The sequence below is a fragment of the Clinocottus analis genome, unplaced genomic scaffold (genome assembly GCF_023055335.1).
Source record: "Clinocottus analis isolate CAN_PGR_092001 unplaced genomic scaffold, fCliAna1.0.p SCAF_15, whole genome shotgun sequence".
Lineage (NCBI taxonomy): Eukaryota > Metazoa > Chordata > Actinopteri > Perciformes > Cottidae > Clinocottus > Clinocottus analis.
In genome coordinates this window covers 9,911,305-9,924,272 of record NW_027175876.1, presented here as the reverse complement: position 1 = coordinate 9,924,272, position 12,968 = coordinate 9,911,305, and the positions used below count along the sequence as shown (strand labels likewise).

At 41.3% G+C, this 12,968-nt stretch overlaps 1 protein-coding gene and 1 non-coding gene across 2 annotated transcripts; both read left to right on the top strand.

Annotated features, from left to right (window-relative positions):
* Positions 1-12,668, top strand: LOC137785964 (vesicular inhibitory amino acid transporter-like). Its single transcript, XM_068577541.1, has 9 exons — positions 1-24; positions 114-259; positions 828-1,500; positions 5,656-5,792; positions 6,536-6,656; positions 6,877-7,079; positions 8,917-9,154; positions 9,504-9,666; positions 11,111-12,668. Exons 1-9 carry the CDS (start codon positions 1-3, stop codon positions 11,422-11,424), a joined length of 2,019 nt encoding a protein of 672 aa, XP_068433642.1. The 3' UTR covers positions 11,425-12,668.
* trnaa-ugc (transfer RNA alanine (anticodon UGC)) lies at positions 7,948-8,019 on the top strand. Its single transcript has one exon. It is a non-coding gene; the product is annotated as a tRNA-Ala (tRNA).
* Positions 12,669-12,968: the final 300 nt, after the last annotated feature.

Here is a 12,968-nt window from a genome sequence, read left to right as displayed (position 1 = left end):
ATGCAAGTCCGCTTGTGCAGTTGTGTGAGTGTGTGTTGTACAGTTTCTTGTGTCTGAGGGTAGAAGTTGTGTATGAGTATGTTTATGTATCCAGTTTTGGTGAACGTCCCCAGACCCTCAGACCTCCAGAGAAATTGAGGCTGACTCTGCACACAGTGAGGCTGAAGATGCGCTCTCGGAGCTCTGCGCAGCCCTGGAGCGCTGCTGGGTCTCTGTGGGGCTGGGCAGCGTCAAGACTGCATCTGGACTGGACGTCAAGGTGAGTCACATACATTACAGTCATTGATCTGAGGTGCATTATCCTCAAGAAAGCAGTCTTTTGGTCATGTCGAGTATCTGTCAAGATTACAGAAAAGCAGAAATTTGTAAATGTTTTCGGGGGATTAATCATGAATATATACCTGTTCTAATATACAACCCTATGCATTTAAATACTCAGAAGTAGAAAAATAGATAAGTAAAGTGTATTTATATAGCCCTTTCTAAGAGTGGGAGCGACAAGGTGCTTTACAATTCAACAACAACATATTTGGTGTTCTTTTTATATATTAATATTGCCCTTAATATACCATTGATTGTTCCTTTTTATTAAATGAATCTTCTCCAGCAATTTACCCCAGCATAGTAAAATGTTTTTTGATAGTGTGATGTGCTCTGTCAAACATTTTGCATGAGAAGGAATGGCCATTCAGAGCTTCAGTTATTTTTTTAACTGGCCTAATGCTCACACAAGTTGGTCTCCCTATCGGAGTAAAAATATTATGGGTTAAAGTAGCTGAGGGCAAAGAGATCAACTCAATATTCAATAGAGTGGTTGTGATCAGCAGGTTATTTCAGGAGGATGAAGAGATGCTGATTCTGACCCACAGTGATGAGTTGAACAGAACCTATGGCGAGGACAGCAGATTGCCTTCTGACAACATCTCAAACCAAAATAACACAAGCTCCGATGACACCAGAAGAAATAGAACCTCATTTAGAAGTAACGACCAGTCTGAGCAAGATAATCCCAGTGTCCCAGAATCCACCAGCATCGCACTGCAGGAGAGCCCAGCTTTTAAAGAAACCAAAGCTACTGTATTCTCCACCAGACCCAGAACCATCACCATAACTTCAACGGTTTCCACTGCAGACTCCTTCTGGTTAAGAAACACCAACGGTTATGGAAAAGGAGGAAGATCCTCGGAGATGGATGCTGACGAGATGGGAAGCAACAGTGAGGAGAACCAGAGCGTCAACCAGAGCCAACGGATCAATATTGGATCCTGCAGGACGTTTAGAGGGAATGTACAGAAACAGAGACTTTCTGAGGATGGAGAGGAGAAAAAAGAAGGAGAGGAAACTGTGGAGGGGACTTCTCAGTTCTGTATCAGCCTTGATGAAGAGAGGAGGATGAGGAGGATAAGTTTGGCTAATCCAGTCCAGAGCCCCAACACAGGCCACAGAGGTCTCACCATCACCGCCTGGGAGGCTGGCTGGAACGTCACAAATGCTATACAGGTACACTTATTCAGTATTACCCATGGTGGGAAATCATTTCCATACAGAATAATAAATCACATTTCAATATAAATGTGGTGACTTTCCTATTTTAAAACATGACAATGTTGTTGTTTTTCTCATTATTTGAGTCTATTAAACCGCGTTTAGTTTATCAGTTTAGATTACTGTAAACCGCTGTCGAACTCCGTCGTTTATTTTAAACTTATGTTATATTTTTTCTTACTTCTCAGGCAGCTGTATCATGTACCTATACTGGGAAACCTCTTTGAGCCTTTTCACTGTTTCCTTAAAGGACATATAACCCCAAATGTCTCCCAATATGTATTATAAGTTGGTGAGAACATCCAACACTTAGTCACAGAAGACGCAACCATGACAAATGACGCAAAGCCTAATCCATTCAAATGAAATATATGTGTTATTTAAAGTTATCTAATCATTGCGTAGCAACCCAGTTGTTCCTCATTTCTAATTTTCCGTTGTCTGCCGAGGTTGATTTTCTGATAACTGAGCCCACGTGTACTGCAGCTGCAAACTTGGTATTCATTATTTGGTTGGTTTAATTTCAGCATGTCCTCCTTTTGGTCAAAAACATTCTCTCTCTCTCTCTCTCTCTCTCTCTCTCTCTCTCTCTCTCTCTCTCTCTCTCTCTCTCTCTCTCTCTCTCTCTCGCTTGCAAAATGCAAATGTTAATGTAAATGTCCACCGTTTAGGTGCCGAGCTGCACAGCACATTCACAGAGCATTAAGCATGCAGACTTTTTGATTCGCCGCACTGTGTTTTGATATTAACTGGTCTGTGGTCTGTGGTCTTGCAGGCTGTTTGTCAGGCACTCTCCAGTCTTCATAATCAAATAAAGTGTGAATCAAATTGAACAAAATAAATAAAAATCTCCCAGTCACAGTGCGTCCTCGTGGGAGTAATGCTAATAGCTTATTATGCTGTAAATGTTGAACTGTATTCAACTGCTGCGCTCATGTAAATGTGTCCTTTCGCTGCATAACTGCGGTGTAATTGCACGGTGTCACTAGGTCTGTAAAGAACATTATGATAGGCGCCAATACAGTGTACACATGCATCGGACTCTGCACACACACACACACACACACACACACACACACTAACATGAAGACATGCATGTAAACCATCTCCTTCAGCAGTCTATAGGTGAATTTACATCAAATGCTGTAATTTGCCAGTCAGCGCTGTTGTATTATTTGAATTTGTATACCAACACATGATATTTAGTAGATAAACAAGTATTTTATGTGCTTGGTTTATTGATGCTACTCTATCTAAGAGCCTGATGTTTTTCTGTTTTAATTAGAGACCAGATATCTGTGCCAGGCACAAAAACTGCCTCTGTGATTTATTCCGTATTGCTGGTCTGAATTCCCCATTCAAATCCTCGATTCGTTACTTGTGTAAACTCAGTGCTTAGATATATTTGAATTAATTTGTCCCTAAAACAATCCTGAGAAATTAATAGCTTCTATATGACTGTTGTTGATTTTTTTGGGCTGCGGGGGGGAATCTAAACTCTGCTTCAACAGTGCGGGCTTGTTTCTCGGGTTGGGTTGGTTCATGTTTTGTAGGTTATTCATTACCTCCAGCTCAATGTAATCAGGAACCTGAACCAAATGGATTGCTCAGTAATCCATTTGGTTGAGGTCACAGATAGGTTAAGTTGAGGTGACTACTGGATGACTAACGAAGCAGAGCGGTTTTTTTTTTAAGGTGGTGATTCACTGGATGCTTGAAACTCTCAGACGGTGATGAATGACCACAGAGTAACAATAACAGACACATAATATGTGTGATGTATAAACATCAGAGCCATGATGACAGATCCATTTGTTAAGAGGCTAACAGGTGTCTTATTAATGGGGGAAAAAGAACATCAGTTTTATCTCCTATCAAGGCTAAAAGTAAAATATGTATTTCCCGGTGGTTGTATATTGATGCCAACATAACTATGTGATATGACTGTGTGCCAGCTTAATAAAGTTTTTATTAGAGAGTGAATCTGCTGCCAAAAATGCATAAAAACAGCTCCAGCTCTCAAGACTTGGGAATATAATGAAACTCAGTTTTAATTCCGACCTGACTGTTAATGAGGCAGATCCTATTTGTGTGGCTTCATCACAGATGAGAGACACGGCCCTTTTGTTTCTGATGCTGACAATTTAACTGCCTGTAATTGTTTGCTTGTGAGCCTCATTTTACCTTAAACTGGTTTATCCAAACACAAGCCACAGAGTGTTGAGATTTAGCTTTTGGGAAGATTGCAGTCAAAAGTTATTTGGTTCATCATGCTGCCAAACACATCCCAAGACCCTGTAAAAAAAAAAAAAAAAGTGAGGCTGAATAAATGCTAGTTGTAGAGGAAAAAAAACAGGATCTGGGTTGATCCGCAACAGCTGCTGGAGTCTGGGCTCAAGGACTTTCTGGTGGACGTGCACGAACCTGATGAAGCTGGAATTGATCCACGTGGCACCGATGAAAAGCATTTTAAGAATCAAAATATATAAAAGCCAATCGTCTCACTGATGGTCTTGTTTACTCATGTGGGTCATAGAGGCATCAGTATCAGATTGAGTACCTCACAGTAACTTTAAATGTCAAACCTGTTTCTGGTCACGTCTGCCCCAACTAATCCCCTCATGGTGCAGGGAAATACATTTCTCTATCACTTTTTTTGCGCACAGGGCATGTGTTTGCATAAAACATTGTGCATGACCTGAAGGGCAGTAGTTGAAATCTTGCACCTGGGGTGTCCCGACAGGAGCGGTTAATGTGCAATAAACTTTTCAGCATGTTTCCCTGAGGTACCCGAGCTGCTCTGTGGTCAATATTGATTATTTAGTTTGAGCTATATGGGTTACTTGGTGCATGTGGTGACAGTTTATTGCAGGATAAATCTAAATCTTCATCTCCCTCAGAGCCAATCAGGGATTTTCTTTCCTCCCTTATCGGACCCGTTTGTGATTGGGAGCTCCTTCAGGTTGTGCTGAGCTGAGTTGAGTAACCAATGAGGAATTAGCTGGCAAGAAACTCAGAGAGAAAGGGAAGTAGGGGGAGAGAGAGAAAGAGGGAGAGAACCAGCAGTTCCATTTGAACATCAAAGCGCCAACAGCATATGCGTAGCAGACACAAAATAGTGACTTGAAAAAGAAAGAATGTGTGCTTGTTTATGGGTCCACATTGTGTGTTGCTATTCGCGTCTGTAGCCTCCACAACTCTGTCAGTGAGTCCGTCCATGTCGCAACATCCTTTAAAGTAGCCTACTGTCTCCTCTGATCTGCCCTCGTTCTCTTCCTCCTCCAACCTCCTGCTCTCTCGCCGTGACGTCCCACCTCTCCTTCCTCCTCTCTCCCTCCATTCTCTGTTTCCGTCTCCCTTTCTCCTCGACTCTCTTCTCCTCTTGCCCTCCACCTCCATTTCTCCTCCCGGTCACTGAGGTTTTCCCTCGGTAGTGGGCCAAAGCTCGACTCTTCTCTTCCTTCTGCTCCTGCTGGTCTCCTGCATGCTCGAACTCTCCAGGCATCACGCCAAAGCTCTCCTCGCGCCTCTTCATCTTCCAGCCACACATTCCTCTTCAGCGGTCTTCCTTAAGCCCTCGTTTCCTCTTTTCTTGCAACAAAGTTTCAGAATTTTCACATTTTTATGATTTTCAGTGATCATTTCTTATGGCAGTGTTATTAATACTCACTATATATATATATATATATATATATATATATATATATATATATATATATATATGCATTTTCTTCATTTTGTTTGTCTTAAAACTATGACATATTATTTGTATGTAATGTTTTAAGACAATGAATTCAGTAATACATATTTGAGTTACTGTACTGTTTGTATGTTTTCTAATTCTTACTTTCCTTGTGGAACTTAATGGAAAATATGAAGAAAAAAAAGTCTAGACGATCAGCGAGTTTATTTGTGCTTGTCCTAAAATAGTATGACAGACAGGAAACACGGATAAAGAGACCTAAAGACTCAGCTCGGGCCGAACCAGAAATTGTCACGGCGACATGATTATTTCTATTTTGAGACACCTTTATAAATGAAGGTCTTGGTCTCTTCTCATTTCTAATCTAACCCATGTTCTTTCTTTCCACCTCTCTCATCTGCCCCCAGGGGATCTTTGTGTTGGGTTTACCCTTCGCCCTGGTCCAGTCAGGCTATGTGGGTCTTGTTCTGCTGGTTCTGTCCGCCTGGTTCTGCAACCACACTGGGAGGATTCTGGTGGCCTGTCTGTATGAAGAGGTACAAAGGTGTGTCCGTTATATTCCTTTACGGTTGGCGTAATATTCATTTATAATTAGGTTACATACATTGTATTACGTAAAATCCCTTTATTTCTACTGTCTGCTTTTTTCTTCTTTTTTTTTTTTTTACCGATAGCAGATATACTAAGCAACTTATTTAGCTTTGAGTCATTGCTGGAGCACTTCTGGGCTGTATTTCCCCAAAAGCCCTTGTCACTGTACTCAGTGGGATGTTTTTATTTGAAGTCATTGTTGGCTGAGTTTGAGTTTCTGCAGATGGTGCTCTCCTCTCTGTATCTTCAGCAATGGCGACTATCATTTCTGACAACAGATTCGTTCTTATATTTATTCCTTCTGTTCTATTCAGACTCCTCGGGGGGAATCTCACCCCAATTGTGGTATGAACACGGAGTAGAGAGCTTTGAGAGTCCAAATACACAAACATGTTATTCTGTTCATTCAGCAGTGGCGAGCAACCACTGCCACGGCTTAAAGATTTGTGAAAGTGTCCATTTGTGGTTTGAGTTTACTTTTTCCTCTTTGATTTCAGAGTTTGTATTTTAAATATATGTTGCTGGCTGTAAAAACAAACAGCTTATTTTGCTGACTTCAGTCACTGGAACATGAGCCATAGCTCGTAGTAGTTCAACGGCAGCATGCTGTCGCGTTGAGAACAGTAACCACGGTCAAAGATGTGAATTTGGATCATAAACAATCCAGCACAGTAAGACGGTGCTTGTATCTTTCAGTGGAGGCTCGGTGTCAATGGTCAGAGTCCGGCACAGCTACCAGGACATAGTGGAAGCCGGCTGCAGAGGACTGTGGCCCAACTGGCCAGCACTGGGCGGGTGGATGATTAATGTAGCTCAGGTAACACACACATCCTTATAAACCAACGCACACACATCCTCTATTTTGCAAGTCAGTCTGCACATGAATTGGGTCTTGAAATTTTTCTTACAACGGAATACTTAAAGATTACACATTCATTATTCAAGATGTAGAGTAGATGAAAAGAAATGTCCTTATTTTCCCACAAAAGGCAGTAAACATATGAAGTAAACATCTGCTGTTTCTTCTCTTACTTCAGGTCATTGAACTGTTGATGACCTGCACCCTGTATCTGGTGGTCTCCACCAGTCTGTTGGCTGACTGTCTCTCAGGGATGGCTGTTCCTCGATCAGTGTGCTCTCTGGTGTCCCTGGTGTTCCTGCTGCCTTGCTTGCTGCTGACTGATCTCAGACCAGTCTCCACGCTCAGCCTGCTGTGCTCCCTGGCACACATCGTGATCAGGTGATTGAATAGGAGACGCATCAGGTTTGTGCTGACAGAGCGGAGCACTTGTGCACGCTGTCAGCTGATCGGCATCAGCTCGCAAACTCACCAATGCTATCGAATCAAGGCGGTCGTCGTGATCTGCTCTCCTTTGTAGCCTTGTGAGGATCTTGCAGCTGCTGCTGGTTATGCTGTCAGGTCCCACCTGCTTCCCACTGATGGAACTGCTTGTTTGATTTGTTTCCCCTTACAATTCAAGGCTTAAGCAGGAAGAACAACATTTTATCTTGACCTTTATATTTTTTTAAATTGGGAAGTACCCTATGGAGCAGAAGTTAAGTAATTAAGTAAAAGTACCCTTTTGTTGCATGCACATGCTGTAATGGTAAATAATAAACACAACATTGAACGAGTTTTGTAAAATATATCTGAAAACTTTAAGAATGTGATTGCAGTGTCTTTTTATTTGTCTTATCTTGTGTGTTTTTTTGGTTAGATATAACATGTTATCCAAATGAAAAATAGCTAAAGATGTACAGTGTTTTGATTATTCAAATTGGAATTACTGTGTATCTTATTTTATTCAGAAAAAAACACAACATCTCTGTCCACTGAAAACCATGTGCCTCCAAAACGTCAACCTTTACTGGACTTTTTTGCCAACCTAACTCGTTTTTATATGGTCTGTTTAGCTTAAAAGAGTTGGACAATCATATTAAACCATTCTAAAAAATTAAGACTTTTTATCTGAAAAAAAAATTATATATATATATATATATATATATATATATATGTATATATATATATAAATATATATATACATATACATATATTTCATATTTTGATTCTAATTTTCTATGTTTAGTTTCACTACTTCTTCAAGTGAGGGGATGTAGCTCAGTGGTAGAGCGCATGCTTTGCATGTATGAGGCCCCGGGTTCAATCCCCGGCATCTCCACATCTTTTGTGACGGCTGTAGCTCATGCAGCGAGGGGCCTTTCTGAAACCACAAGGTCGCTGGTTCCCCATGTCCAAGTGTCTTCAGCGAGACGCTGAACCCTCCGCTCCCTGGGCGCACACAGCTCCTTAGTCACGAAGGTTTAAATACCACCTCTCTGCACTAATTTCCAAAGTTCATATATATCATTCAATATATATTCATATTGTACATATTAGTTAAATGTCAATGCTGATGCTTAGTTTCTGTGTGCTAATGTATTTTTTATTCTCTTGTTTATTTATATATAATATGTACATAGACATTAAGTGTTGATTGTAAAAAAAAAAAAAAAAGAAGATGAAACAAACGTTTTGTGTTTTTTTTACATTTACACTTTCAGCAGATTTACGAAACTTGTAAAAGCACAAGGAGAAATGTACAATTATGGGAAAAAAGACACGTCTAAGTTCTGATGTGACTAATCTGAATCAGAAATGACTCTACAACCCTGCTCAGAGGCGCTAAGGGGCGAAGAGAGCAAAGTGTAACCGGAGTCAAATCCCATGGATGTGTACACACACACGGCCGATACAGCTGATTCTCATTCTGATTCTGAAAATGCAGAGACCTATATTCCTCCAAGAGGATTACTAAAGCATAATTTAATTAATTGTATAATATTTTCTACGATGTTTATATTCCTTCCATCGTTTTTCTTGTCTGTCTTCAGGCAGATTTTCTGCTTTTATTGGCCAGGGCACCTGAGAGTACACTGCTCTTATTGGATCGTCCTGGACAAATACATGTTGAATGAATAAATAAATGAAAAGATTATCATTCCATTATTTCAAATGCTTTATTCATAGAGTATTATTCCTCATCTTCTCTCATTTTGTCTCCCTGACCCTCTTTCAGCCTGTTGGTCATGGTGTACTGTCTGAGTCGAGCCAGCAGCTGGTCTTGGTCCAGTCTGTCTCTGTCTGTGGACCCGGAGGACTTCCTCGTCTCTGTGGGCGTCATCATCTTCTCTTACACCTCTCAGATCTTCCTCCCTCCTCTAGAGGGCAGTATGGAGGACAGAGGGCAGTTTAACGCCATGCTGGGGTGGACTCATGGAGCTGCCTGCGTCATGAAAACTCTGTTTTCTTTACTGGTTAGTGACAGTGTGTTACACAGTAAATGTTCTTGTACCTTCAGTAACATTACTGAGTTGATAGATTTGCTTGTATGAATTGTGTTTGTTTGTCTAATGGGACTGAAAAAAATAGTTTTGTGAAGACTTAAATAAATACAATGACACATGCATAGTATAGTAAAATATACAGTGCAGTTTTATTTAAATTTCTTCACCGCCAAATATCCAAAAGCTGTTGAGAAACTAAATGTACACTTGGCTGGACATCTGGCCGACAGCAGCAGGTCTAATCAAGCGATGGAAGGAGGGAACGACAAATGGAGTGATTAATTGACTGATTGCATTGATTGTTTACCTCCTCCATTAGGCCGTGCTGACCTGGGGGCCAGAGACCAGTGAGGTCATCACAGACAACTTGCCCTCTGACCTTCGACCTCTCGTCAACCTGAGTCTGCTGGCCAAAGCCCTGCTGTCCTACCCTCTGCCGTTCTACTCTGCTGCTGAAATACTACAATCCTGTCTGCTTGGAGGTGAACACTACTCACCGGCCTATTTCATTTCATAGACGTATTGTAAGAAATACTATATATAGGAAAATAAAAAACATTCCACTGTGTACCCACGAGGTCAAGACTGAGTGTAGATCTAAATTGTATATGTAACAATGGCTGATATGTAGATAGTGCATGGCCCGAGGAAACTGTAATGTCCTTTACACATTTCTAAATACTCTTTGAAGCCTCATCAGCCTGAAGAAGCAGGCCTGATGAGGCTGGAGTTTCCCTGGATAGTCGATACAAACAGCATTAAAGAAAGTTATTTAGTGACATTTGTTGTCTCTCCCATGCTAACCAGTTAACCTTGAGCATAACATTTGGAGGTTATCGGTGTTTAGCTGTGGTTAGTTGGAGCAGCATCCAGGTGGGAATCTCTGCAGGTGTTTCAGTGTTAAGAATGCCAGAGCGTGACGGCCGTGTTGGCTTTCAATATTTGATTGTTGTGCGCATAGATCGCCACCATGTTACTTATTGGCATCCATCCACGATCTCCTATAACAATATGAGTTATGGAACTGAGCAATGTGGTATTCTGCCCAGATATACTGGACATTCAACAAGTCCATTATCAAAACCACCTATCCTACTCACGCTGACATTAGGCAAAGGCAGAGTTCACCCTGGACAGATCGCCAGCTTGTCGCAGAGCACATGTAGAGGCAGGCAACCAATCACGCTCACATTCACACCTACAGGCAATTTAGAGTTCCCAATTAACCTGAGCTGCATGTCTTTGGACAGTGGGAGGAAGTCGGAGAACCCAGAGGGAACCACAGAAGAACCGCCCACTCGAGATCGGGGATTGAACCCAGAATCCCTTCACACTACATCACCGTGCAGCCTAAACAAGTCCAATTAATTCAAATTTCATTGGAGAACTTTATTAATCCCCAGAGGGTGAAACTAGTTTGGCCAAGCAAAAACAAGCAAAAATCAAATGCCATTTCTTTTTCATTTGAGAGTTAAGGATTCGGGGAAACTAATGTTTTCACCGTCAACGCATTTCTCACCCCGGCTGAACCTCACTTGGTGATTGACTGTCAACAATCATGAAGTCATCACATTCTGATACTTTATTCGTGGTGTTGTGTCGTGTTGTTTAATGATGAATAATTTTCCTTAGCAAATGCAAAGGTTATTTAAAGCTCCCCCGTCCTCCACGGCTTTTACTTAGAACACAATTGTCAATTTATACTGTAAATAATGTCACAAACTGGGTTCTTTTACGACCTCATTAAAACTATGTTATTCTGTAAAGAAGACATACTATGGTTTTAAAGTAGGTGGCTGATGTAAAGAAGCAACTTGGAAACCATGAGTCAGAATATGGCAACCCATAAACAAAAGTTGCTTAGCCGGTGCAAAACTTCTTCAAATTGCCACCAAAAGCAACTTCTCTGCTTTGATCTTTCGACAGACGTCTCATCCCACTCCAAACATGCAGGTCGAGGTCTGTCTCGTACGGCCCTGTTGGTCCGCACCGCCTTGCTGATGACATCATACCTACTGGCCCTGCTGGTCCCCAGGTTCTCCCTGTTGATGGGTTTGACAGGCAGCGTGACCGGGGCGGCCATGACACTCATACTGCCGTGCCTCTTTCACCTGAGACTGCAGTGGGGCCGCCTCAGTGTGGAGGACCGGCTGATAGATGTGTGCATACTGAGTCTCGGAGTCATTTGTAGTGTGTCCGGTGTGATCTGCTCAGTAAAACGACTGGTGGGAGGACTGTAGGATGATGGATAGATGAATGTACAGATGAACGGACAGGCGGATGGATGTGTGGGCAAATGTATTGTGTTAGAAAACTGTATCAGCGCATGATAACTCTAGTCATTAAAGCAGCATTTCATATTAACTCTGGTTCAAATGACCTAGTGCAATGACAAAGGGGTCAAATGTGCCAAATCCACTGAGAATCATTATCCACTCAGCAGTTCCCCTCACAGACCTTTGAAGTGTCTTCCAGCTTGTGTTTTTGGTTTGTGGTCCACAACTTTACTATTTCGGTTCACCCGTGTTGCTCTCATCAGTGTCATCTTCAGCCACAGCCGGCAGGCAGCTGTTCTCAGCAAAAAATGACACTACCAAGTTAGAAAAGCCTGTTAAAGGGGTTTGTACGTTTCTGTTGCCTCCGAGTGCCCAAACACATCCATTATTGCAGCTGAATGATCTTTATTAAATAGTTTTAAGGTCTGTTAACAAGTTGAAATTCTTAAATATTGCTTTTTCTGAACATTGTGGATGTAGATGTGAGTGGAGGATGTCTCGTATTCTCAAGAATTTGGTTGTTTTATGCTTTGACCGACCGTACAGTAGGTGAGAACAACCTGCCATTACATTATTTTAAAGATTTAACATGAAAAAAAACAATAATTTAACGGTTAAACACTCAATTTAAAGTGATAAACTGTGTCCGGTCGGGGAAAACGAGTTGTTAAGTTATTAGCTGCATAAAGTGAGAATGTTTAACAATGAAGTAGTACGCTAGTCAAAGTATATTCTGTAATATATGGAAAGTGAATTCCTCAAGTAACAGTGGTGAAATATGACACCATGTCTGCAAGTGAAGTGAGTGATGAGAATAAATCAAAAAAACAAAATTTAAGTCCGTATGTCAGCTGTTTCTTTCAGCTCCTCTCATAGACCCACCTGTCATCACCGGGGATGTTTGTGGCATTCAATTAATCAAACCACCAAAACTTAAAAAATCTCGTTTCCTACGCTGATTTGTTTGTAAGAAGAAGTAAACATAGGTATAGTTCATGTTTTTGCGATTGCATTGGACAGCAGAAGAAGATTGTAACAAGGTTGATGAATGTCAAGAGAGTCCACGGCTTCAGTCCAAGTAGGCTGTGGAGACACAAAGCAATTAACTGTGTTTTTTAGGTTTTAATGTCGAGATGAACCTTTTTTTGGTTGTGCAGCATTATTGTATAAATGCAGTGTTTTGTGATCTTATGTGAACCTTATCTTTGTTGTGATGAACTAATTAGTCTTTAGGGGAAATAAACATTAAAAAGGATAACTTCTCTTCTCCTTGGGCTGGAGGAGATCGACTGGTGTTGTTTTATCTCGTGTCTGCATTTGTAATTGTTCGAACATGTATGGAGGGAGTGTGTGTTTAGGTGTGTGTGTGTGTGTGTGTGTGTGTGTGTGTGTGTGTGTGTGAGTAGGTGTGTGCTACTCATGTTGAGGGTTAAGGTAAGTGTCATGCACGGCAACTGTGAATGTACTGCTCTGTCCTTTACGAGCGTACACACATAAACCACAACCGC

Coding starts and splice junctions, on each gene's coding strand:
- LOC137785964 (XM_068577541.1), top strand. CDS start 1: ATGCAAGTCCGCTTGTGCAGTTGT. Junction 25..113: donor AAGTCCGCTTGTGCAGTTGT/GTGAGTGTGTGT, acceptor GAACGTCCCCAG/ACCCTCAGACCTCCAGAGAA. Junction 1,501..5,655: donor ACGTCACAAATGCTATACAG/GTACACTTATTC, acceptor ATCTGCCCCCAG/GGGATCTTTGTGTTGGGTTT.